Consider the following 27739-nt stretch of genomic DNA (forward strand, 5'->3'; position numbering starts at 1 on the left):
CCCTGTTCAGCATGAAGAAGTCAGAGAATCAGCATCTAATTCCCAAATCAATAAGACAGTTGGTTTAATTACTATTGGAAAATGCTTGTCATTCCTCTGTAGCATCTGGTCTCCACTGGACCCTCATCATTTCTTTCACCTGCTCCCCCCACCAACCAAACTGTGCAGCTCTGCAACTGCATCCTGGCCCATCCTCACCCTTCTACCCTTCTGCCCCCAACCCTCACCTCCTTGTACCACCAATATGTTTTTCCCAATAAAAAAATTTAAAAATTTTTTTAAAAAAAGAAAGTAGTTGTGAAGACTATGGCCTGGACCAAGTGCACCTTACCCTCCAGACTGATATTAGTTTAGGGAAATGCAAATTAAAACAAGAAATAAGATATCATTTTTGGGAGAACTTAATTAAATTTATTAAAAAGTATAAAAATAAGACATGTAGAAGTATGTTCACAGGAGTATGAATAGCAATAGCAAAGCATTAGAAATCATATGGTCCACAGACAGGAAAATGGATGAATAAATTTTGAAATATTAGTACAATAAACTATATTACTTAGCACAGAAAAGAAATTAGCTAGGGAGCTCTGGTGGCCTAGTAGCAAGAAGCTGCACTGCAGTTCCAGAGGTATGTGGTTCAACTCCACCAGATGCTCTGCTGGAGAAGAAGGGGCAATCTCCTCCTGTACCATTCAGATCTGATTTGACAGTATACACACACACACACAAATAATAAAAATAAAGTGAAAAAATAAAACTTAAAAAAAAGAAACTAGCTATGCTTGCATCCATTAGCATGAATGAACCTCAAAATTAATGTTAAGAAAAAAAGGAAGCTGCAGAATATAGAGAACACTATGCATACAGATTCCAACTCTGTCAAGCTCAGTAATATTATTCTTTGGATTTATAATCACATGATGTAAAATTAGAATGAAAAGCAGAGAAAGAAACTCAAAACAGTAGTCATTCCTGAGGAACAAGTAGAAGGATAAGATCTGAGAGAGATACCCTAGACTTCAGAGGTGCTGGTAAAGTTCTACACCTTGAGTTCTAAGTAAACAGGTGTTCATTTTATTGCCATGCTTTAAAACTTTCCATATACTTTCTTGTGCCACAAGGAAAGCCAGTGAGTTTTCTTCACATAGATCCTTACAAGATATATTTCTATACCAACTGAATGGCAAATATTAGAGGCTGAGGAAAATTAGTGAAGAGGCAGGAAAAAAGACTACCTTAAGCAATGCTTAAGAGAGTACAAATTTATAAAAGTATTTTTGCAAGTTAATTTGTCAATATTAACAAAAGTTCAATATATGCAAATTATTTAACCCAGCAGTGTTCTTTTTAGGATTCTGTCCCACCAAAATATGCATTTAAAAACCCAAAACAAAACTATGTATTTTCTCTCCAAATACTTATGTGTAAGACTGTTAACTGCAGTACTGTTTACAAGAGTTAAAAACTAAAACGAATAAAAAAATGATGATAAAAAAACCTCTATGAACCAGTGGGAGCCCCCAAGACTATGGCTCTTAAGACATCCTTCAAGCCCAGGACTGAACACACCCCTACATCCCCAGAGCTCAACTTTCAGCCAAATAATAGGCTCAAAGGTGAACATTAACATCAGGGAGGTATGATCAAAGGGCAGCTTTTGCCCAGGAATAAAGCACAGAAGGCAGGAAGGGATATGAAAGAAGGACAATGGGAAAACACTAGAAGCAATAGAGGAAAGTGCTATTATAGGTATAGCACTCAATGCCACAAAACAAAATACAAACAGAAACCAACTTTCACCCAAATCACAATCATTTTTTTTTTTAAAAAAATTCTCAAAACTACCTTGATGATCAACAAATCAATGGATAGAGAAGCTGTGGTATATTCACACAATGGAATACTATGCGGCACTGAAAAACAAGGAACTCATGCAATATGCAAAATGGATGAGCCTGGAGGACATTATACTGAATGAAATATCTCAGTCATAAAAGGACAAATATTACATAGGGCCACTGTTGCAAAATAGGACTGACATCAGGGTTGAGGGAAGACAGAGAAGGAGGGGAGGAATGATGTATACTGCATTGAAACAGATCAGGGAGAGAACTGTTTAAAAAGGATATATGAATGGGTATTATTGTCATTATAGGAGTCCAAAATGAAGGCTGCACAGTGGAGTGGACTTGGGTGGAGGTTTTGCATAACAATGAAGGAGTTTTTCTTTTACTTTTCAAGAAGAGTGAATTGGAGTGGAGAGGGTGGGCAGGGAGAAAAGTGCAACAATAAATAACTGGAAACTCTAAGTCTCTGTAAAACTTTTATTTAAAACAAACAAAAAAAATTCTACCTCTATGAACCAAGAGCTCTCCAAGAAACACCAAGTTTAAAAAAGTTAAGTGATGCATTAATTGTTAATAGGACTTCTAATTTATTTAAATATGTATGTACATGTTAATAAAATTAGTCACTGTCAACCCTTATGCAGAGCAATTATTATATGTTGAGCCTTGTTTCAAAGTGCTTTACATCTATTAACTCATTTAATCCTCACAAAACGGTAAGGTAGATACTATTAACAACATTCCTATCTTTTCTAAGGTGAGAAAGCTGAAACACAGAAGCTCAGTAGCTTGTCTAAAGTAATACAGGTAGATTCACATCTAAGTCATTTGCTTCGGAGTCTATGCTCCTATCTACCGTACATGGCATTTCTTAAATGTAAATACATACAAAAAAGTACTGAGTTCACACACATTAAACACACTCAATGCAGGAGTGCAGGGAGACTTTCATCCCATATATACCTGGTGTTAGAAATCGTGGCAACAAAAATGTATTTATGAAACATTCCCATGATACAAAATAAAGACAGGGAAGGAAAGAAAAACACTGAACTTGGAGTGAGAGGCTGAATCTGACTCCTGACTGACATTCACTAATCCTTGAGTAATCCACTTTATCTCTCTGAGCCTGTTTTCTGTGTATAAAATGAGGGAAATGATACCTACCCTGCCTACATATTAGGGTTGCTGGGAGGATAGAACCATGTGTAAGTACTTGGCAAACTGTAAATTGTTTCACAAAGGTTAGGCAGCATTCTTTTCTAAGAAACTCTGAAAGACTGCAAGGGGTGAATGACATAAGCTGTCAGAATGTAGGCTAGTGAACAAATCTAGGGCTCCCTGACTCACCTTATCCTCCAAAACTAGAGAATCCTGTCTGCAAATTCCCAAGCCTCACACCACAGCTCCAGCACCAGGGGCCTCTCTCTATTTGGTTTGCTGGGAGGATTTCTGGATCTAGAGTGACCCTTAGGGCTATGAGCAGACCCCAAAAAGCTTTGAGAACACCCTAAAATGTCTCTCTTCCTAAGACTTCCTGAAGGGCAAGAAGGGAAGTAGAGCCTTCCATAGGGAAATAAGAGCAAAGCTAATCACAAGGTAAGCAGCCTCTAACCTCATAAACATACCTGAGGAGAAGCCCAGCCACCTCTAAATTACAGGCAGCCTCTCTACTCTGTTCAAACAAATCTCCAGCTATGACTCACTCCCAGGAGCAGAGAGGGGGTTAAACATATAGCTGAGGGGTTAGAGATCAAGGAGCTAAAGAGAAATGATATGAAGATAAACGGGGAGGCCTCAGAAGTTCTCACCACAGGCTCATGTAAATAGGGGAAAGATGTCAGAGCAAGGCCAGTGTTTTCCCAGTTCCCACTCCCTAAGCTCAGATGAAAGCCAGGAGAACTGGGTGGTAGGTAAAGGGAGAGTTAAGGAAATGGAGAGTAGCCCAGCTGGAAACCAGCATTTTGTTTGTTTGTTTGTTGTGATTTTTCTTTTCTTTTCTTTATTGTGTACCTCTGACTGGCACAGATGGAGATTGCCCCTCCTTCTCCAGCAAAGCCTCTGGTGGATTCGAACCACATGTCTTTCGGGATTTCAGCTCAGGTTCTTCCCACTAGGCCACCAGAGCGCTCTTTTGTTTTGTTTTTTGAAACAAGCATTCTTAATTCACCTTCAACCCTTAACCCCAGTCCCCATCATTTTGCGCCTCAAACCTGTCCCTACTTCCCCACAGCATACATCTCAATTTCCTCATTCAGGAGAAATGGAAAAGTCAGCCCCTTCCCAAGAGGCCAGGATAAGGAAAAACCCACAAAGACAGAATTCTTAGGGGCCAGTAGTCTTGGTTTACAAGTTTCTGGAGCCTTCCTTTTGCCTTCTCCAAGTCAGAATTGCTCCTTTGTTGGGTAGAGCACAAAGGAACCATTCCTGTTCCTCCCCATCAATTAGCCAACAATACTGGTGTTTGCTTTTTTTTTTTGTCTGGCTATCTGCCCAGAGGCAAGGACTGGACAAGAGGCTACCCATGTGACTGGAAGGTAAAAGGAGAAGAAGGTAGAAGGGGTGGCCCCCCAGATGGAGCAGTTCTTACTACCTGGAGCCCTAGCACATGAAAACACAGGGCCTAGACTGCAATAGAGTATGAAGAGGGGAAGGCTGGATTCTGAACCATCAACTCTAAAGGAGGTATTCTTTGGAATTTCTCTGTAGGAAACCCACCCTTTGTCTACCCAGTTCTTTAAAGTTCTCTTGCCTCGACATTGGTGACTCTCCTCTCCCTAGTCTCTATTTTGTTTTGTTGGTTTTGCTTTCTTTCTTCTTCTTTTTTTATTAATGATAATGAAAGTTTACAGAGACTTTGGACTTTCATTCACTCATTGTTGCACTTTTCTCCCTGCCCACCCCTCCCCCACCAATTCATTCCTCTCTTTGAAAAGTAAAGGAAAAATTCTTTCATTTTGTTTCCAGATGCTAAAATGCCCTTTTCCCTCTTCTCGGTTCATCCACCCATCCCCATTCTATCCTATATTTTCTCTTCTTCCAGTTCCCTGTCCCTGCCACTAGCCTGCCTGGAGTTTAAAAAAAAAAAAAAAAGAAACCCTACCCCACTGCTATGGAATCACTTCTGACTCATGCCAGTACCCCATAGGGTTTCCAAGGCTGTAAATCTTTATGAGAGACTGCCCAACTTTCTCCCACAGAGTAGTTCATGGATTTGACTTGATGACCTTTTAGCCCAGAATATAATTACACTCTGCCACCAGTAGCCAGCCTCCTACCTCCCTGGTAAACTCTTATTCCCTCAACCAAATGTCCCCACCCCCAGGAAGTAAAGGTCTTTCACAAGGCTCTGCATTGTGACCCAAAGAGGCATATACAATAATTATCATCAGCAGGTGGGGAAGCAGGTCCCCACCCGCTCTGAGCACACATGTCTGGAACAGAAACCATCTAGGTGCACACGCCCTCCACCCTGAAGAAATATGGGCAGATGTTGGCGCCAAATGCCTGGTGATCTGGTCAGCTGCCTCTCCCAGATTTTCCCTTCCCTCCTGTGGAGCCTAGGATTCCCCAAATTCCTGGCATGCTGGGAAACATCAGCTGCAGCGCTGAGCAAGTAGGAATCAGGCAATGAGTGGGGGAAAATGGAACAGTATGAGAAGGAATTTACGGCTGAGTTTGGGGCAGGTCTCATAAGTGGGAGGTATTGGCAGTGACCAAACTTGAAAGGCTCCTCAGCCCAAGAGTTTCTCCCCACCCAGATTCCACAGAGCCAGAGCCGCCATCATTTTACAATTCATTCATTCCTTTGGGGTAAGCATCAATGACTCCAGATGAATGACTCTTTTAAAATGCAAGAATTTTGACCCAGCAATTCTACTCCTACATATTTCTAAGAGAAATGAAAACACAGATCCACACAAAAACTTATACACTGAATGTTCACAACAGCATTACTCATAACAGGAAAAGAGTGGAAACAACCCAAATTTATTTAACCAACATTATCCAAGACAAATGTAGTGAGGAGAGACCGGTCCTTAGAGAGGGACATCATGCTTGGGAGGGTGGAGGGACGGCGCAGAAGAGGAAGGCCCTCTATGAGGTGGATTGATTCAGTGACTGGGATAATTGGGATGGGAGTGTCAGAGACAGTGCGATTGGCACAGGACAGAGCAGAGTTTAGGGCTGTTGTACATAGAGTCGCTATGAGTCGCAGGCAACTCGACGGCACATAACAACAACAACATCCAAGACAAAAACACCCACATCTCCCTCCGATGGAATATATTCCCACTGCCATCAATTTGATTAACCATACAGGTCAGAACAGAACTACTCCATAGTGTATGACAAGAAGCAGAATGCCACATCTTTCTCCCAACAAACTGGTGCGTTCAAATGGCTAACCTATTGATTATTAGTAGCCTAATGCTTAACCCACTATACCACCACAGCTCCTTAGTGGAATCTTATTCGACCATAAAAGGAATAAATAACTGATTGATATTGCAGTGAATTAAACATAAAAATCATTATACTAAGTATAAGAAGCCAGTCACAAAGGATCACATGTTGTATGATCTCATTTACATAAAATGTTTAGCATAGGTTAAATTCCTATAGACAGAAAGTAGATTATTGGCTGCTTAGGGCTACAGAAAACACAAAAGGGGGATGTTGTTGTCTGTTATTATGTGCTATCAAGTCGCTGCAACTCATAGCGACCCTATGTACAACAGCCCTAAATCCTGCTCTATCCTGTGCCAGGCTCACTGTCTCCGACACACCTCATAGAGAGTCTTCCTCTCCTGTGCTGTCCCTCTACCCTCCTCAGCATAATATCCATCTCCAAGGACTGGTCCCTCCTTGCAACATGTCCAAAATATGTTGGTTGGGAATACGGAGGGGCAGCAAAAAAGAGGAAGACTTCCTCCCAGGGGAGATGACCTGGTAACTGTGACAAAGACTTGAGTTTATCAGGGATGAGGAGGATGGTACGGGATAGGACAGGGGTTCAGATCAGTGGTTCATGGGGTTGCTATGAGTCGTACTCGACGGCACAACAAAGGAATGGCAGGGAGCTCTGGTGGCTTAGTGGTAAGAAGCTGTGCTGCTAACTCAAAAGCACACTGTGAATCCGCTAGCACTCCATGGGATGAAGACAGACATTCTCCTCCTCTGAAAACCCACTGGAGTTCAGCTGTGAGCTGGTTCTACTCTGACAGTACCTAACAACAACAAAAGAATGACCCCAATTTAGGGAGAAGAAAGTTCAGACTGCAGGTGATGAAATAATTCCAAATCTATCCAGGCATCAAGAAAATGTCTCTGTCCAAGACCAGTGAAAATAAAATAAAAGGAAGTTTATAATAAAAAGAGAGGAGGAATGAAAAAAAAAACAAAAACAAAAACAAAACAAACAAACCCACAAATAGTAGAAGAAAGAATAACACAGATTACTTCAAGTAAGCAATATGGGATACCAGCTGCCTTGGCCATAAGGTCAGAAAAATACAAATGCCAGGGGAAAGAAAGATGCCAAAATACAACCTCGGAACATCACCCTGTCTATGACTAGTCCTGGTTAGGTGAAATCTAACAAAGTTACCCAGGTCCTGGGTCCCCTCCCACCTTGGGATCCTCCAGTAGAACAGGAATCTCATCAACAAGTAACATGTAATGGAAGGGACAAAACAAATATCAACGTAATGAGAAGGACAAGCCTGATCAAACCAGAGCTCCCAGACTCTTCTTCCATTCCTTGGCAAGCATGTCAGAGGGAGAGAAAGCAAGAAGGTAAGTGGGCTAAAACAAGCCTGACTAAATCAGTAGCAAATAAAAAAGCGAACATCTACTAAAAATCGATACAGGAGCAAGTGGTGATGGTGGGAGCACACACCATGTGTCAGGCACTGTGCTTAGCGTTTCATATGCATTCTCTTATTTAACCCTCACATCATGAGAAGAATATCATTATTATCCCTGTTACACAGAGGAGGAAACGAAGACTAAAGGGATTAATTTATCAAAGTGTCTTAGGCAAACATGAATGTACTGTCTACAGTCCATCTCTGTCAGATTACCAGAGCCATTGATGTTAAAAAAGAACAGGTTTAAAATAAGCAATAACACTAGTGAGGAAAGTGCTCCTTAGAACAAACAACTACATGAGACCAAGTGGGCAACATTTGTCTAAAAGCAAAAATGAGATAGCAAGGAGGGACATGTGAGAAAAACACAGGGTCAGAAGGAAATGGCGAGGGCAGGATGGACACGGGGAGAGTGCTGACACGCTGCAAGGACAGCAATGCATGTCACGGAACAATCTATGTATAAAGTGATGAATGAGAAACTAATCTGCTATGTAAACTTCCATGTAAATGACAAAACAATGCTTTAAAAAGGGAGCATTTAAGGGAAAGTCAAAGTCATTGCAGTTAAACTCAAACTGACTCAACTGACCTTTCAGCAGGTTTCCAAAGTGATAAACTGAACAGGAGATTGCTCATCTTTCTCCTAAGGAGCTGCCAGTGGATCTGAACCATCAGACGGGCAAGCTGTTGGCTTTGCAGTGCTACTCCCTACAGATAACGCCACCAGAGCCCTGCCATTTAAGGGAGAAAGGTCATAAAATCTTATAATTCCAACAATAGAAAATCAGTAGATACCTAAAACAGCTATTACTATAAACACTATTTAGAAATGTGAGGTATATATGAGATGAACATCTAAATAGTTGAAAGTGGTTACTTCTTTTCAGCAGAAATTTGAGGAATTACTGTTATTAAGGCTTGATACTATTGTTGTTATGTGCCAACGACCCCTGTGACTCATAGTGACCCTATATACATGAGCCCTAAAACCTGCTCTATCCTTTGTCAATCTTATTGTTTCTGACCCACCTACCCTCATTACCCCAGTCACTGAATCAACCCCCTCACCCAGAGTCTTCCTCTTCTGCACTGTCCCTCCACCCTCCCAAGCACGACATCCCTTTCCAAAGACTGATCCCTCCTTGCAACATGTCCAAAGTATGTCAGATCCTTGTATCTTCAGAATCCTTGCCTCCAAGGAGCATTCCGGCTTCACCCTCTCCAGGACTAACTTGTTTGTTCTCCTAGCAGTCCATGGTATATTCAATACTCTTCTCCAGCACCACAGCTCAAAGGCATCAACTCTCCTTCTATCATCCCTAGTCACTGTCCCACTCTCTGATGCATAGCAAGTGACTGCAAAGACAATGGCCTGGCTCAGGTGCCCCTTAGTCTCCAGACTGACATCACTGCTCTAGTACTTTGGAGAGGTCTCTGACAGCACTTTCCCAATGCAATTCATCTTTTAATTTCCTGTCTGCTGGTACCAAGAGTGTTAACTATAGAGTCAAGTAAACTAAAGTTATCAACAATCTCACCATCTATCGCTATCAATTGGCCCAATGGTGAGAATCTTTGTTGAGCGGCAATCCATATGGAAGGCTTCAGTTCTTGACCTTCTGCAGCAAGTGCTTCAGGTCCTCCTCAGTTTCAGCAAGCAGGGTTGTGTCATCTGCATAATGCTGAATCTTCCTCCAATCCTGATGCCACATTCCTCCTCATACATCTGTTCTGCATACAGATTGAAAAGATCTAGAACTAGGACATAACCTTGATGCACACCCTTCCCAATGTTCCCGTGTTTCCTTGCTTTGTTCTTACAACTGCCTCCTGGTCCAAGTATAGGTTTTGCATAAGTGCAATCGAGTGTTCTCATCCAAATATATTCCTCTGATGAAAACTGTCTTTAAAAAAGAAAATTAGAGAATTCCCATGCCAGAGTCTAGTATAATGATCATTTATTGCTTTTGCAACATTCATTCACATCTACTGGTAATAGTAGTTGGACTTTGCTATGGAAAATCTTCTTCTTTCACTGGGTAATCTGGTGGATTACTAGTCAATTCAGGAATTTCTGCCATTCCCTGGCCACGGTGGAAGGCATTCTTTCCCTGAAGTCTCTCCATTCTTTCCTCCTACTCAAGCGCCAGGGATCTCTTGGTTTTGTGTGTTGTTTTAGTTTTGTTTGTTTTTTAAGCATTCCCCTAAATTCATTCTGTGAGTTGTTCCATTTCTAACAGATTGTTCTACTACTAAATTAGCTAGAGTCACTCTGTTGTTTATAACCAAAGAGACCTAATGAGAATGTTTAATAAAAATGAAAGGGTGCTTCCATAATAAGACTGATTAAATAAAGCAGTACTGGCCATCCATTTCTGAAATAACAGACCCTCGAAAACTCTATGTATAACAAAACAGCAATAAAAATGAGTTAAGTTTATTTATTCTTTTATTCATCAGTATAATTTACAACCAAATCCACTGCCCTGGAATCAATTCCAACTCATGGTGACCCTTCATTGGATTTCTGAGGCTATAAATCTTTGACGTTGTTATGTGCTGTTGAGTTAGAAGCAGCCTGTGGCTGACCTTCCAGCAGGTTTTGAGAGGAAGTAAATCCTATGGGAGGAGATTGTCTTTTTCCTGTTAGAGAAGCTAGTGGATTCAAACCACGTACCTTCGCATTGTCAGTGTAATTCCTTACCACTAAGCCACTAGGACGCCTTATAAATCTTTACAGAATGAGATTGAGTCACCTTTCCTTTGAAGCAGCTTAACAGATTAAAATCAACCTTCTTTTCAACCTTTCCAAGAGCAGTCCAACACAATGGATCAAACTCTTTTTTATTATATTTACTTACTACCAAAGACACTCTTGGTACCAGCAGCCAGGAAATCAAGAGATGAATTTTATTGGGAAAGTTGGCCGTCAAGGACCTATCCAGAATATGGAAGAACAACGACGTCAGTCTGGAGACTAAGGTGCACCTGATCCAGGCCACAGTCTTTGCAATTGCTTGCTATGCATCAGAGAGCTGGACAGTGACTAAGGATCACAGAAAGAGAACTGATGCCTTTGAGCTGTGGTGCTGGAGAAGAGTACTGACTGCCAAGAGAACAAACAGGTTCATTCTAGAGAGGATGAAACCAGGCTTCTCCTTGGAGGCAAAGATTCGGAGACTTCATCTGACATACATCGGGCATGTTGCAAGGAGAGAACAACCAGTCCTTAGAGAGGGAAATCATGCTGGGTAGGGTGGAGGGATGGAGAAAGACGGGGGAGCCATCGATGAGATGGATGGATACAGTGACTGTGGTAATGATGGTAGGTTTGTCGGAGAAAGTAAAGTTGGCACAGGATAGAGCAAGTTTCAGGGCTCTTGTACATAGTGTGCTATGAGTCGCAAGTGACTCAATGGCATATAACAACAATAACTACCAAAGAAGTACATTTTGCATTATGATCCAATAAACACAAAATATGCATGTAATATGTGCATATGTATATATTACCGAAACAAAATTTCAACCAAAAATGTCTTCCTTCACTCATATTATTTTCTGAGAGTGATGATTATATTTTACCTATTTGTATGTTTCCATTGTGATTTGAGTGTTAGTTTACAGAGTAAACTGGTTTTCTATTCAAAATGGATTGACGCTCAACATCAAAAAGACAAAGATTCTTACCATTGAGCCAGTTGGCAGCATGATAATAGATGGAGATTGAGGTTATTAGCAATTACAGCGTGCTCAGATCCATAATCAACACTCTTAATACCAGCAGTAAAGAAATCAAAAGACGAATTGCATTTGGGGAAAATCTGCTATCATGGACCTCTCCAGAGTGCTAAAGAGCAAAGCCTATTCCAGGCCATGATCTTCTCAATTACTTGTTATGCTTCAGAGAGTTGGACAATGACCAAGGACGGCAGAAGAATAGATGCCTTCGAGTTGTGGTACTGGAGATTAGTCTTAAAAATATCATGGACCACCAACAGAACAAATAAGTCTGTCTTAGAGAGGGTGGAACCAAGTCTCTCCTTGAAGGCTAGGATTCTGAAGCTCCATCTCTCTTAATTTGGGCTTGTGGGCAGGAGAGATCAGTCCTTGGAGAAGGACATCAGGCTTAGAGTGGTGGATGGGCAGTGCAGAAGAGGAAGACCATGCATGAGATGAACTGATACAGCGACTGGGGGGCTGATATATCAGAATTAGTGAGACTGGCTCAGGACAGGGAAGGGTTCAGAGCTGCTGTACACAGGGTAGCTATGCATTGCAGGCGACTCAATGGCACATAACAATAACATACTATGACAGGTTTGGAAGCAGGAGTGGCATCCACTTCCTAAACAACATGCCTCCAGAAATTCCATGAACTTTGATAAATGTCGACAGTTGTAGAGGGGCTTCAGGTCTTTTGTTCATAGAGTCACTATGAGTCATGCTCGACTCGAAGGCAATCAACAACAATAGCATCCAACAATTCACACATATTTTGTTTTGTGCCACTGATTGCAGTCCTATAACGTAATATCATTCTTCCCACTTCTTTCTTGTGTATGTCATTTCCCTTCATTTTTCTTTCCTATCTGTTCATGCCTTCTCATCTAGGCAAATGGTGCCCTTTTGATCTCATAGGCTTGATTGTCCTAAATGAGTGTCTAACTCCCTGGTGGTGTTCATCTAATGTCCTCTTAGTTAAATGAAAGTTAAGCCAGGGGAGCACAAACAGTCCCAGCCCTAAACGATGTCTAAAGGCCATAGACTCCGAGTTTCACCAGGCTCTATCAGACCAGGAAGTACGGTAGATTTTTTATGAGTGCGTTCTGTTCCAGTTGATCCGACAAGGATCTTCTACCATGAACCATTTAAGTGCCAGTCATCATGGTGACCAGGCACCATCTAGTACTTCTGGTCTCATGGTGTCATAATTTTTTTTTCCTTTCCTTTTTTTTTTTTAGATTTTAATGAAAGTTTATAAAGAACTTGGGTTTCCAACAGTTCATTGTTGCACATTTTCCTCCCTGCCCCCTTCCCCCAAAATGGCTTTTTTTCTTGGAGAAAAAAGTTATTTCATTGTTATACAATCGTTCCCCCCGCCCCAGACCACTTTACTATACAGCTCTTATTCTGGACTCTTGTCATGCCAACAATACCTAATTATATATTCCTTTTATACAGTTCTCTCCCTCGTCTGTTTCAATGCCGTGTAGATTATTTATCCCCTCTTCTCTCAGTTTCCCCCCAGTCTCCATGTCAGTCCTGTTTCATAACAGTGGCATGCCATATTTGTCTTTTTGTGACTCAGATATTTCACGTAGCATAATGTCCTCCAGGGTTACCCATTTTGTATAATTCATGAGTTTCTTGTTTTTCAATGCAGCATAGTATTCCATTGTGTACCACCACTTCTCTATCCATGCGTTTGTTGATGGACACTTGGGTTGTTTCCAACTCTTTGCTATTGTGAACAAAGCTGCAATAAACATGGGTGTGCAGTGTCATTTTTTTAATGTTCATTCTGATTCACTATGTTGATTTCAAACTCACTACTTGTTATGTGATCTGCAGTTTGGAAAAACACTGGTTTCTTGTACCTGCTACATCTGTCTCCCATTAAAACAGTCCAGAGTGTATTAGAGCGTACTTTTAGATTCATATGTGGTAGATTAGGGGATAATGCCTAGCTGGTGGGAAATTACCAACAGAGTGTATGGATTGCCATTAGGAACTCCAGTGAGAACAACTGTCGACACTGCCCACCACAGAAGAATCATATGTTCATATGCATATCAGCTCACTCACTCAGAACATGCACTGAGGACTCATTCAATAGTACAACAGGTTCCTGAGGACTGTACAGAGTCCTGCAAAAGATGGCTCAGAGGAGAGGAATCCAGGACAAAGCCTATCTCCTGACTGACTGATTGTTTACCATCTCCTTGCCCTCCTTAAGAGCCCAGGAATGTCTTGCAAGTCAGATGCGGGCAGGAGTGTATCTGTCCAAATTTTGGGGTAAAAATATTAACCCCAGAATAGAAAAAATAAAGGGGAATTTCTGTCTCTCCTTGGAGCTCTAGATGTCTCTGATTCACTTCAAATTTAATCTGTGGCTAGAGACTGAATCTCTGTTCCCAACAAAGAAATATCAAGGGATAGTGGGTGATGTTGATTAATTCTTAACCTTATCTATATCTTGGTCCTAGACTTCTTTGTGGATCTCTTTTCTACAGAAAAGAAAAGTTCAAATACTCTTCTCCTTTATTTAACATCTCCTCTTTTACCTAGGGAGCTCTGGGGCCCTGCCAACTCAAAGATGCTTGGTTCAAATTTACCATCTGTTTTGTGAGGGGGGAAAATGGGCAATCTCCTACCCTATTATTTACAGTCTCTAAAATTCCACTGAAAGGTCAGCTCCAACTAGACCACAGTTGTTTTTGAGCCCTTTTACCTGCATCAATCACTCCAAAACAAAAGAAAATAAACACTCTAAAATCATGAACAAGAGTGTGATGGTAACTAAGACATGGATCTATATGGCTGATATAATAAAGTGGATTTTCCCCCCCTTCTATCTCCCCAGACCTGGGAGCTTAGAAGGCTACAGAAGACTTTAGAAGATAGCAGAATGGGGTTGAGCGGAGAGGAGACCTGTATTGTAATGTGATAGCTTGGGTGGAAACGGAGAAGGAACTGTAAACAATGAAAAGATCATCTGCACCCTAAGCATGAATTGAGCATCTATTCTACAAATATTCTTTGAAGCGTCCTAATGGAACAGCAGCAGCTGGGTGAGCTCTAGCTCAAGGGCATGCTGAGGCAGGCACAGGGAAAGGGCATCAGATGAGGAGGGGAGGGCTACCTTGGCTCCCATTTCACCAGTTTCCACAACAGCTTGAAAATTGACTAAATAATACACACCTATCAGAGGTTAAATTCTCCTAGAAACACTCAGTAGCACCTTAACCTCTTCTGCCCCTCCGGAAGAGAAACCATATGGTTAGCTGGAGTGTCCTCGCTAGCAGGACTAGATAGAGACCAAGGGGCAACACGTCCCCTCACCGCCAACCCTTCCCTTCCCATCTCAGTCTCCAGCATCCCCCTTCATCTATATGTCATCAGACTTGGAGGTTGAAGATGAAGCAAAAGCGACAAATGTCCCCAGAAGCTATCAGCCATTAGGGAGATGAAGGGGGAAGGGAGAAGGTGACTGCAGAGGGAAGGAAGAGAAATGCGAGCGGAGTGACCACACACACACACACACACACACACAGGTGGAAAGCCAAAACCCAAGAGAAAGGTAGTCATGGGCCAATCTCGGTGTAGCTTTTTGAGTTCTATGGCTCTTCACACATCCCCCCAACCCTCCAGTCCAAACACAAAGAAAGAGCCTGCTACCTCTTTTTCTTGTTATCAATTATCTAAAGCTCCATGAAGTTCTCTGAAGGGCCAGAGAGTTCACAAAGACCCACGGCAAAGTCTAATCCGCCTCTCGAGGACAAAGCGTCCATGATATCGGGAGCAGGGGTCCCGCCGCTTGCGCTCCTTCTCCTTTGACTCCATCAAGCTCCCCACAGGACTGGGGGTGAGTAACGCGCCCAGAGCTCCGCGGCTGAAGTTTCCGCCATCGCGCACCGGCGCCGAGTCCGGTGTATGCCCTCCCAAAGGGCAGGAACACCCCGACCCCTCGAACCTCGAAAAGAATCTCTGTCCTATGAATCCCCAAAACCCTACCACGGCTGCTGCCGGGTGATGGGAAAAGAGAAGGGTTGCCTGATACTGGCTGAGTGGAGCACCAGGTAAAGGTAGCGAGCTCTTCACCGGGCATCGGCAGGGCGGAATTGGAAACCGAGAATACTAAACAGGGAGGCGGTGTGGCCACCTTCTCTTACCGCGGTCTGCCCCTCAGAATGCACGTCCACTAGGGTACACCAGTTCCGCGTCCCGTTCATAGTCTTCCCACAAGGCAGCACAACACACAAGCGCTTTGCCTTGCGGCCCGGGTCCTTGGGGGCGGGCGGGCGGCGAACTACTCCCTTATATAGACACGTCGAGGGCGGGGACAGGAGGTAAGCTGCGCCCATAACTCAATTCACCAATGAGAGTGGACTGATGAGTGGAGTAGGAGTGGCCCAGAGATTTCAGGAAACACAGCAAGGGCATTCGTTCAAATTTGCATAAAGGTGGAGCACTACCCAGAGGACGTAATTGAACCTTTTGTCTAGCGTATGTGATTGTATCCTCAAACATTCATTAGTGCTTTCAACCTCAAAATCACTCTGCCCCCTAGGGGATGAGTTGGTACCTGCAAAATCCTCAACACTAGCTATTTTCTTCATACATAGACCAGTCTGTAGTCCTGAGGAGCCAGCTGAACAAACCTTCCCTCCACTGTGAAATTGCAGACACCAAGAGGCCAGCTCATTCAGACTGGCCTAAGCCTGTCTGGCAGGTGCCCATTCTTGGCAGGAGGCCCAGGCCAGAGTCAAAGCCAGCTTGGCTCTGGGTGGGGCTTGTTTTGTAGAAGCTATTATACCAAAGCTGTCCTTATATGGCTGGGATAGGCGGGACATAATTGCCTTAAAAGGAATTGGTATGCTTCCTAAATTGATGAGCCTCAACTACTTTACTAGTTCCCAAGCCAGGTTGGCATAATGGGGCCTAGAAGAGATAGTTGTCCAAGAAAGACCCTGGAGACTCTTCCCAGCCCAGCTGTTCTAGGCAGGTGGCTGCCCCAATGGGCAGTGGTCCACTGGAACAGCAGGCAGAATGCTTTGCCAGATCTGGCCCACTCTAGAATGGCAAGAGGCTTTGTGAACAACTGACTCTCTGAGGCAACACAAGCCCAAGGATGGCAGGAACCTCCCTATCTCCCAGGAGGGCACCACTGAGTCCATGCCTGGTAGGAAAGGGAAGAGAGATAGTTGTGCTGGGGAGATGAATGCTGAGTGTATCCGAAATGATAGGATTAGAACACACTTAGACTATTAGTAGACTATTAGATAAAGCACTGGAAGCTTCCAAACAGCCAATAATAATTGGAATGTGGAACATATGAAGTATGAATGTAGGAAAATTGGACATTGTTTTAAAAACATGGAACACAAAAAGATTGACACACTACATATTAGTGAGCTTACCTGGGCTCTGGCATTGGTCACTTTGAAACAGACAATCAAATTATCTACTATGCTGAGAATGAAAAAGTAAATAAAAATGGGTTTGCCATTCATAGTGAAAAAGACCATTTCTAGATCCATCCTGAAGTACAATGTTGTGACAGGATAATACCCGTACACTTACAAGTAAGACCTGTTAATACCGCTATCATTCAAATATGAGTACCAATAACTAAAGCTCAAGAAGAGGAAATAAAAAATTCATTCCAACTTTTGCAGTCTGAAATTGATAAAACATGCAACCTAGATTCATTAAGAATAATTGGTGAATGGGGAGCTCTGGTGGCCTAGTGGCAAGGAGCTGCAACTACAATCCCAGTGGCGCACGGTTGGAATCCACCAGATGCTCTGCCGGGGAAGGAGGGTCAGTCTCCTCCTGTACCAGTCAGATCTGATTTGACGGTACACTCACACACACACACACACACACACACAAAAAGAATAATTGGTGACTGGGCGGCAACAGTTGGGAACAAGGAAGAAGGACAAGTAGTCAGAAAATAAAGGCTTGATGGCAAAAAATAAGGCTGGAAATAAAATGATAGAATTTTTTACAATGATTTATTCATTGCCAATACCTTTCATAAAAACCACAAACGACGATTATATACATAGACCTCACCTGATGGACTGACTACACAAGAATCAGGTTGATTATATCTGTGGAAAGAATCCTTGGAGAAACTAACTGTCAGCTGAAACCTGACTAGGTTTCAGTGGAACAGAGCATCAACCACTCAAGTGCAAATGCAAACTGAAGCTAAAGAAAATGAAAACAAATACACGAGAACCAAAATATTATTTGGAGATTAGCTCACCTGAATTTAAAAACCATCTCAAGAACAGGTTTGAGGCACTGAAAACTAATGAACAAAGACCAGATGAGCTGTGAGATGACATCAAAGATATCATCCATGAAGAAAGCAAAAGGTCATTACAAAGACACATGAAGATAAGACTAAAATGGATGTCAGAAGAGATTATGAATATTGTACTATGAATGCTGTGAAGCCAAAACAAAGGGAAGAAATTATGTCAAAAAAGAGTTGAACAGAAGATTTCAAAGGGCAGTTAGTGAAGAAAGAGGAAAGTATTACATCAAAATAGGCAAAGAGCTGGAGTCAGAAAATCAAAAGGGAGGCACTCAGCATTTCTAAAGCTACAGAACAAATTCAAGCCTTGAGTTGCAATACTTGAAAAGATACAATGAGCAAAACCTTGACTGATCCAGAAAGCATCAAAAGAAGATGGGAGGAATAGAGAGTCATTGTACCAAAAGGAATTGGTTGACATAGAACCATTTCAAGAAGTAGCATATGATCAAGAACTGGTGGTAATAAATTCAAGCTGCTCTGAAGGCATCAGCAAAAATATAAGGCCACAGGAACTGATAGATTGTCAATTGACATATTTCAACAAATAGATGCAACCCTACTAGATGTGCTCACCAGGTTGCCAAGAAATCTAGAGGACAGCTACCTGGCCAGCTGACTGGAAGAGATCCATACTTATTCCCATTCCCCAAAACAGTAATCTACAAAATATGGAAAATATCAAGCAACATCATTAATGTAAGCAAACTCTGAGATTATCCAAAACCAACTAGCACTATACATTGACTGATAACTGTCAGAAATGCAAGCTGAGTTTAGAAGAGTCCATGGCACTAGGGACATCACTGCCAATGTAAGATGAATCTTGGCTGAAAGCAGAGAGTACCAGAAAGATGTCTATTTGTGTTTTATCAGCTACGTAAGAAGTCTGACTGTCCGGATCACAACAAATTGTGATCTAACATTGAGGCTAACATTGAGGATGGGAATCCCAGAGCACTCTGTGTTCATGCAAAACTTATACCTAGACCAAGAAGCTGTTGTTCAAACAGTAGGAGAACACTGCATGGCTCAAAACATAGAAAAGAGTACCTCAGAGATGTATTCCCTCTTTGGACCTTTTCAATCTATATGCTGAACAGATAGTTTGAAATGTTGGACTTTATGAAGCAGCATGTTGCATCAGGATTAGAGAAAGACTCGCATGTGACACAACCTTGCCTGCTGAAACTGAGGACTTGAAGTGCTTACTGCAGATCAAGGACTGCAGCCTTCAATATGGATTGCATCTCAACATCAAGAAAAGAAAAATCCTTACCACTGGGCCAATAGGCAGCATCATGACAGATGAAGAAAAGACTGAAGTTGTTAATGATTTCATCTTGCTCGGGTCCACAATCAACAACCTCGACACCAGCAGTCAGGAAATCAAAACCTGAGTTGCATTAGGAAAAATCTGCTGTCAAGTACTAACAAGCAATGATGTAAGACTACAGACTAAGGTTCACCGGATCCAAGCCATGCTAGTCTCAATTACTTGCTATGTATTGGAGAGCTAGATAATGACTAAGGGTGACCGAAGAATTGATGCCTTTGAGCTGTGCTGGTGGAAAAGAGTATTGAACATACCAAGGACTGCCAAGAGAACAAACAGGTCTGGCCTGGAGAGGATGAAACCAGGTTGATCATTAGAGGCAAGGATTTTGGAATTCTGTCTCGCATACTTTGGGCATGTTGTCAGGAGGGGCCAATCCTTGGAGGACATCATGCTTGGAAAGGTAGAAGGTCAATACAAGAAGATGTTGACCCTGCATGAGATGTACTGACATAGTGACTATGGCAATGAGGTCAGGTGTGTCAGAAATGTTGAGGTTGGCTCAGGGTAGGGCAAGGTTCAGAGCCATTCGTTTGTTCATAGGGTCACTGAGTCATAGTTGACTTGACAGAGCATAACAACAATATCAGTTGCCTTAGACCTGACCACATGGCCAGGTGGGAATGCGTAAATAAATTTAATCTTTGAAGCTCCACCCAGCACCCTCAGTTCTCCTGGGAGCAGTGTCTAGCTGCCTCAACTGTGTACATGATTTACAGTTGACCAGTGTCTTCAACATTATCAACAGCTGTGAGGCCAACATAAGAAAGCTAACTGGACTGTACAGAGACCATGGAGAGGCATAGACTGATGAAACCCTGGAGATAGAGCCAGGGTTAAGGTTCTGCTTGCTGGACAACTGATAGAAGAGCTGACTTGTGACTGCCAAGACAAAGCCTGCTGGACAATTGAGGAAACCAGAGACTTCTTGCATTTGTGTTGCTAGACTGAACCTCCACTTTGACTTGTTGACTGAGGAACTATCAGAACTAATTGAGGAATAGTGTCTTGCTGTTAACCAGGCTTGGGACTGCTGTTTACTAACCAGAACATTCACTGTGGGACATCCTTTGCCTCCCTCATCCTATTTCCTTAATAAATCCCACAACTCTGAGAAAACGAAAGCCTGTGAGTCACTGGTAACAAATTTTGGACCCAGTAATTAGAAGTAGATGCAGAAGCATGCAGAGAGGTGGCCATGTCAAACCTTAAAGGGATTAGTTTTATATAGTGGATGTTGTTGGTGGCAACAGTTCCCCTTTATGGAGATAACAGAGGTCAGACTTGTTATTCTCAGGTTGCCCTTGTCCCTTTTACAATTTACAAAATACAACAGGAATAAAACCCCGATCTGCTTTCTTCTAACCTTTGATGCTATTTACTGATATTCTCCTATCATCAGTGGGTTATCCCAGAGAATGGGATGACTGTATACTGTCTAGGGCCCAGATCCCATGTGATCTGCTGTGGAAGGGTCTCTGAAAAGAGGGACAATGAGGTGAGGAAAACTTCAGCTTCAGCCTCTTAAACTGTTCATGAAATCTAAACTACCAAAGAAGCCAGGACCCCCCCCCCAAAAAAAGAGATGACAAGCCAACAATTTTTGTATAGATATATAATTTTAATATTTAATTTAAAATAAAATCAAAGCTGGATTTGGATTGAGAGAATGTTTGATTTGCAGGAGAATAGAGGAATTTTTTTTTAAATTAAGAGATTAAAGTCATTAATGAGAATAGCCTTCCTCCTCTCCCCAGCAGCTCCATATTGAGCTCCTTAAGGAATTAAAGAGGTAAATCATCCCCATTACCTCTTCCCCACTAGGGCCTGACACTCCCCAAGATCCAAAGGAGAAATAAAGCCTCCACTGTCCCTTCATTTCTACCAAGTGTCAGATCTCACCTCCAAGTAGGATGCCTAGAATCAGGACCAGAGAAACGAGGGTTCATAGTTCCCAACTGAGTGAGTTTGGGCACATTTGGTCAGGAAAGCCACAATGAAGGCCACAGGGAATTCTTTGTGTTCTGAACTTGTGAAGACAGTAGTCACAGTTCCTAGGATTAACCAGCTTCTAGCAGCATCCATAGTCACAGAAGAGAGGGTTGAAAGACAGAAACCCTGAGCAGAACCAGGCCCTCACCATCTGGTCACTGCCCTACCAAAGTCTCACATGGGCTCATCAGTAGAAAAGCTGAAAGCTCTCCCAACCAGTCACTGGGGCAGAGAAAAGGAAGACGGAGGCCCCTAATTGTGGAAAGGCTCTGTAGAGGTATAAATGCTCAGGGATAAAAGGCAAGAAGGGCATCCTTAACTCCTCACCCTGGCTAAGGCACTGAGAGGAAGGAGGAAGGCAGGAATGGCAACGATGGGAAGGAGAGTCCCTTGGACCCGCTGGTGCAGAAGGAAGAGGAGGACGGGGTTACTTCTTCACAGGTCTCATGACTGTACAAAGAGGAGCATGTATTTAGTGAGGAGAGCCACGCCAGCGTGTCCATTATCCGTAATGTTCTCCCTCACCCTGCTCCTGATAGAAAGAAAATGGGTTTCAGAAGTCAGAGGAGCTGAATCACATAGAATACTTCCCTGAGCTTCAAGGTTATTAAAGAGAAAACGTATTCTAAAGCTTTATATACATGGCAATGTTTCTCCCTTATGATCATGCTCAGTTCTCCACAGTCTATCTATATATATAGACCATCTTTCTATGAGGGAGAACAAAGTGATATCTGCAATTAAGGGAAGGACTTGGTTGGCCTAAAATACCCACTCCTCTAAAGGAAAGGGAAAGTCCATAATCAGCTTAGCTCTGATACCATTTTTACAGCCAAGACTCAGACTCTTCCCTGCCTTAGATCTGAACATTTGGGTCACCCACAAGAACGTGGAATCCAGGGCTGGGCAAGGCACAGCAGAGACAGTGCAGAGCAGGGCTGGCTAGGATAGGCCCCAAGCTGGGTTTCTGGGCTCTTGTTGACTATGCGCTAACAGGAGCTGGTTTGCAGGTTGCTCTCAGTAAGCAGTGATGCAATAGATGAGGGGTCGTAGACACTGTCGAATTCCTCATCTGAGCTCAGTCCATCATGTTTGAGGGTTGACTCTGCAGCTGAGCGAGCAGCTTTACGCCTGAATCAAAGAAAGCAAGAGATCCTGGTAAGGAAGGGGACAGGAACAATTGAGACATTTACCCTTTCCATGCTAAGGAAAAAATCTGAGAGCTAGACAATGAACTGAGATGATAGAACTGGTGCTTTTGAACTGTGGTGTTGGAGAAGAGTACTGAACATCTCATGGACGGCCAAGAGAACAGATATGTCTGTGAGAGAGGGTGAAGCTGGAGTGCTCTTTGGAGGCAAGAATGATGAGGCGTTGTCTTATATTCTTTGAGCATGTTGCGAGGAGGGGCTATTCCCTTGGAGATGTCCATGATGTAGGGAAGGGTGGAGGGTCGGCAAAGGAGATGAAGACCCTCAACCAGGTGGACTGACACGGTGACTGCTGCAATGGGCTCCTGTGTGTCATGAAGTGTGAGGACGGCACAGGATAGAGTAGGGTTCAGATCTTTGGTTCATAGGGTCTCTATGAGTCGTACTCGACTCGATGGCACCTAACAACAACAGGCTAAAGAAACTCCAATTCTTCTAAGGCCTAGAGCTGCTCACAAGATTCCCTACTAATCAGAGATTTGTGGTATATAAGCTCCTAAGAGGTAATCATACTGGCATCTTGCTAAGAATGAGTGACTATCTGCAAAATCCCTTCTTAAGGAGATTCTCCTTATCCAGTTCAGGAGGGTCTACTATGGAGCACAGTGCTGTAGGGCAGCTCATACCAGGAGTCCTTCTCCAGGGCTTTGATCCGGGTCTGGAGCTGTTCATTGACCTCATGCTGCTCCTCTAGTTCACGCTGGGCTTTCTTCCTCAGGCTGTCCAGCCGCTCAATTTCCTCTTCTGCTTCATCCACCTGCCGCTTCAAAGCCTTCACCCGCAGGCTTAACTGGACAGTGCACCAAGTCCCCTCATTAGATAGGTATCTGCTACCATGGCCTTAGCCCCATTCTTGAAGTAATCTTGACAAGAGAGTACTGTCCCTTGGAAATGTTCTGAACCATGGACAAGTTCTCTAATCTCTATTCCCCAGTTTCCTCATTTGGAAAAAGGATATAACAAATGTACACATCTTGTAAGCTGTTTTCAGGATTAAATGAGTTTATATACTTAGAGAACCGAGCATGTCCTAAGCATGCTTACTATGATTATTCTGGTCCAATTTTGTCCTTCAGTGGTATAAAGAGTTAATGTGCTTGGCTAATAACCAAAAGTTCAAGACAACTTAGAAGGGCCTCAAAGCAATTTACTTCTGAAAAATCAGTCACTGAAAACCCTACAGAACACAGTTCTATTCTTTTTTTTCTTTTTTCAGTTCTATTCTTATACATACGAGGATATCATCACAAGTTAAAACTGACTCAAGAGTTTAAAAAAAATCTCATTTTAGAATCACTCCTTTCCATTCCTTTCAGTCTAATCTCCTTGTCCTTATACTTAAAAAAACTAAGTCTAAATTTGGAGGATGTGGAAGATGGAAGCCTCCCTGTCTTCAAGCAGATACATAATATATACTTTGCCACATGGTTATTTGGCCCTGGATGCCCTCACCTGGTCTTTCTGGTCATTGACATGCTGCCGCTCATCATCAATCTGGATGGACAGTTCTTTCACTCTCCGCTCCAATTTCCGGTTGGTTGACTGCAGAACTGTCTTCTCCCTAAGGCAGGGGATGTCCAGGGGAGATAGAGGTGTTCTGATTTCAGAACTTCTGCAACATTCTCTGGAGAGAAAAGGCCTCTCTAGAGATCAGGGCTTCGTCTGACATACTTTGGACATGTTGTAAGGAGAAACAGGTCCTTGGAGAGGGACATCATGCTTGGGAGGGTAGAGGGATAGCGCAGGAGGGGAAGACCCTCTATGAGGTGGATTGATTCAGTGACTGGGGTAATCAGGATGGGTGTGTCAGAGGCAATGGGATTGGCACAGGATAGAGGAGGGTTTAGGGCTGTTGTACATAGGGTCGCTATGAGTCGCAGATGACTCGACGGTACATAACAACAACAGAGATCAGGCCAGGTGACTATGTCTGAGGTGAAGCCAGAGGAAGCCCCAAAGCAGAACAGAAAGAGAGGGGCGGAAGGAACAAGGGGGCAAGCTCATGATACCTCTCCTCAGCCTGCAGCCGCTCCTGTAACTCCTGATTCTGGGACTCAAGCTGAGAAAGGCTGGCACTGGGCTTCTGGAAGCCTTCTGAGCTAGCTAACCGGCTCTTCAAGTCCTTGTTCTGAAGAGGAAAGGAAGCCTCCATGGTTAGAACTCCACTCCTCAGCCCCTTCTGAGGTTTCTGTGCCCGCCTCCTTGAGTCTCGCCTGTGACTCCCCACCTTTCCTCTCACCTGTCTCTCCAAAGAGATTTTGTCACACTCCAGGTCCTGTCGAGCAGACCTCTCATTCATGAGCTCTGTTCTCAGCTGGTCCACCTGGTGGAGGAAAGCAAGGGCAACCAGGCTTGGGGAGGCTAAAGAGGAGTCAGCAAGCTAACCCAAGCGAAGAAGAGGCACTGCGGGATGGTTTCTGAATCCTAAATGTCAAAATTCCCAAGCAATTAGGAAATCACAGCCTATTCGAATGGGAGTAGCCCTAAGAACATTGCCTCCTTAGTCCTGCCAGGAACCTGCACCTCTTCTGAGCTGCAGTAGCTTCGACTCAGATCAGAGTAGTTCAAAGTCATCAGGAATCCTCCTTTCATCCAAATTATTGGCTTTATTCTACCTGAGAAAACCTGCTAATCCTACCGAAAGCAAACAAGACCCTAAAGCACAGCTAGCCCTGGCCAGATTCTGCAGCCAGAACTCTCCAGATTAGGAAATATGAAAGCCATCAGGAAAGCATAAAATTGTTTATGAGAGGAAAAAACATGAAGTCAGAGACAGACACAGATGAGGCCTATGTGAGTAGTTACCTGGTCACGACCACGATTTAATCGGTCTGTCAGCAGCTCCACAGTGTTTTTCTCTTCATCCAACTCTGCTTCAAGCCGTGAAACTTTTTCCTGTGCCAAATGGACAACAGGTCAATCCTGGCTCAAATACCAGGCACTGGAATGCTAATCTCTAACCAGGAACCATTTAAACCCCAGGTTCCCTAGACTTCTTGCATTTCCATAACGTCTTGTTCCTAGTTTTTGCCAGGAGCCAATATAGAGTTAGTGCCCTCTGCTGGCCAGATGTAGCACCACGGGAAAAAAGTGGGGCATGCTCTTAATTATTTACTGCCCTTTGGAAAGGCGGCAGACCCCAGAAAGCACTTCTCGCTGAAGAAGCCTTATTTCCCCAGTGGGAAACACAGAGATGCCCAAATGCCTGGGCCACGGCTGAGATGGAGAGGGTCAGAAATTGAAGGACCAGGGTATAGACTGGGGGGAGTAAACTCCAAAATCAGGCAGCACCATGTACAGGTAAACAGGATGGACGTGGAGGCCAGGTTATCTGGTTTTGAAATTCAGATCTGCCACTTGCTAGCAGTGTGGTCACAAAGGTGAATTAGTTCACTTCTCTGTAGCTCAATTCTTTTCATGTGTAAAGTGAGGAAAACAAGAGTATCATTCTCACAGGTTTATTCTGAGAATCAATGAATCTTAAAATGGCTGACACGTAGCACAGTATATATGCATTTATTTGTTTCACAGCACAGTATGTGTTTACCTATTACTATTATTATGAATGAACATAGCCCCATGAACCACACTGCTCAATTCCAACCAACAGCTTCCACGTCAAAAATGCAGGACTAAAACCTCAGCATTACTGTATCTTTCCAATTTTACCAAAGAAGCCAGAAATTTAATGTGGAACCTAAACATTTCTGAACATTGGCAATTAATTCAAAGTTGTTTTAGATAGTGCAACCAAATAAAACCCATCTTTCAAAGAAAGAGGCTTGAAATAACCTGATTCCTTTCTCCACACAGATCTTGCCTGTACCAGGGCCCGGGGCCGTCTTCCTTACCCACCACAGCTTCCCCCAGCATCATCCTCACCTCCAAGCCCTTCAGCTGCCGGGTCTTGTCATCTTGGGACCGCTTTTTATTCTCTGCCTCTTGTTCCAGCCCCTGTAGTCTCTGGGCCAGCAGCTCTTTGTCTAGCCGGGCACTGTCCCGCTCAGCCTGGGATGTCTGCAGGGCCTGCCGCAGCCGCTGAGTCTAGGCATAAGGTTAGATGACAGGAGAAATATTTTTTATTGCTGATAACGGTTAGAAGTGCAAAGCAGTCTCATTGTTGCCACATCAGAACCAATTCATAGCTGATCAGCCAGCAGATTTTCAGAGGTTGTTGAAAGGGAGATTGCCCATCTTTCTCCTCTGGAGGTGACTGTGGATTTGAACCTTTAGGTTATTAGCACAGTTTCCTACGAGCTATGCCACCAGAGCTCCCCAGAACATAGAGATAACAAAAAGACCAGTTTCCAGTCATAAAAATTCTCTACATACAGGGAATTCCAAGGTGGCAACAGTGGAGAGTACACTGTGAAGAGCTGGAGGAATAGCAAGCTGCATAGAGATGGCCCAAATGAGGCAATAGCAGCACTGGAAAAAACAAGAAACCATGATCCAAAATATGAGGTCCAATGTTTCAGAGCTGTCAACATGATGGAGGACACATGAGTTGAAGAGATGGAACACAGAACCAGTGAAATACAAGAGAGAATTGTCACCAATGATCTGCTAGAGCAAAAAAGCAGAATCAAAAAGGAAGGAAAAAGAAGAAAACCTAGGAATAATGTGGGACACCATCAAGAGAAATAACACGGGCTTCACTGGAATCTCAGAACAGGAAGAAGCAAGTAAACACACCGAAAAAGTTGTGGAAGAATTACCAGAAGAAAACTTCCCAGGCATAATGAAGAATGAGGAATATATATTCAAAATGCAGAGCAAACACCATATAGAACAGACCCAAAAGAAAAACACCAAGGCGTTTCATAGTTAAATTTGCCAGAACCAATGATAAGGAGAAAATCCTGTACGCAGTGAGTGAGAAACAAAGAGTAACCTATAAAGGAGAGCAGATAAGTTTAAGTGCTGATTTCTCAGCAGAAACCAAGATAGCAAGACCTACACCTCACTCCATACACAAAAACCAATTCAAAGTGGATTATGAACCTAGGATTAAAAGCAAGGGCTATAAGCTTCATTAAAGAAAAGCTTGGAAGAACTCTAGAAGTCTTAGTCCACAACATAAAGTCTTCCAAGCGTCCTGGAAAATCTACAACCAGGAGAGGATAAAATCGATGAATGCACCTTCTAAGAATCAAATCCCTATACACATCCAAAAATTTCTCCAACAGGGTAAAAAGGGCAACCACAGATTGGGAAAAACATTTTGGTAATGACATGTCTGACAAGGGACTTTTATCTAGAATTTATAAAATACTCGAGCACCAGGGAGTGCTGGTGGCCTAGTGACAAGAAGCTGCTCTGCAATCCCAGAGGTTTGTGGTTCGGATCCACCAGATGCTCTGCTGGAGAAGGAGGAACAATCTCCTCCTGTACCAACCAGATCCAATTTGACAGTACACAGA

At 43.1% G+C, this 27739-nt stretch overlaps 2 protein-coding genes across 3 annotated transcripts in view; both read right to left on the bottom strand.

Moving 5' to 3' along the window:
* Positions 1-15700, bottom strand: part of TUFT1 (tuftelin 1) — a 60518-nt gene extending 44818 nt beyond the window's left edge. For both annotated transcript variants that reach the window (XM_006900091.1, XM_006900090.1), the window contains exon 1: positions 15619-15700. In XM_006900091.1, the coding sequence (XP_006900153.1) occupies positions 15619-15678 (60 nt within the window). In that variant the 5' untranslated portion in view covers positions 15679-15700. The remainder of the gene's footprint in view (positions 1-15618) is intronic.
* Positions 15701-22094: 6394 nt separating this feature from the next.
* The window catches only part of CGN (cingulin), a 30466-nt gene continuing 24821 nt past the window's right edge, over positions 22095-27739 (bottom strand). Inside the window, exons 14-20 of the mRNA XM_006900092.1 lie at positions 26199-26360; positions 25122-25211; positions 24556-24639; positions 24326-24444; positions 23769-23877; positions 22943-23106; positions 22095-22236 (exon numbers count right to left, since the gene is read on the bottom strand). Coding sequence (XP_006900154.1) covers positions 22095-22236; positions 22943-23106; positions 23769-23877; positions 24326-24444; positions 24556-24639; positions 25122-25211; positions 26199-26360 — 870 coding nt within the window. The remainder of the gene's footprint in view (positions 22237-22942; positions 23107-23768; positions 23878-24325; positions 24445-24555; positions 24640-25121; positions 25212-26198; positions 26361-27739) is intronic.

Source organism: Elephantulus edwardii, unplaced genomic scaffold (assembly GCF_000299155.1).
Source record: "Elephantulus edwardii isolate Elephantulus edwardi_28Jun2011 unplaced genomic scaffold, EleEdw1.0 scaffold00273, whole genome shotgun sequence".
Classification (NCBI taxonomy): Eukaryota; Metazoa; Chordata; class Mammalia; order Macroscelidea; family Macroscelididae; genus Elephantulus; species Elephantulus edwardii.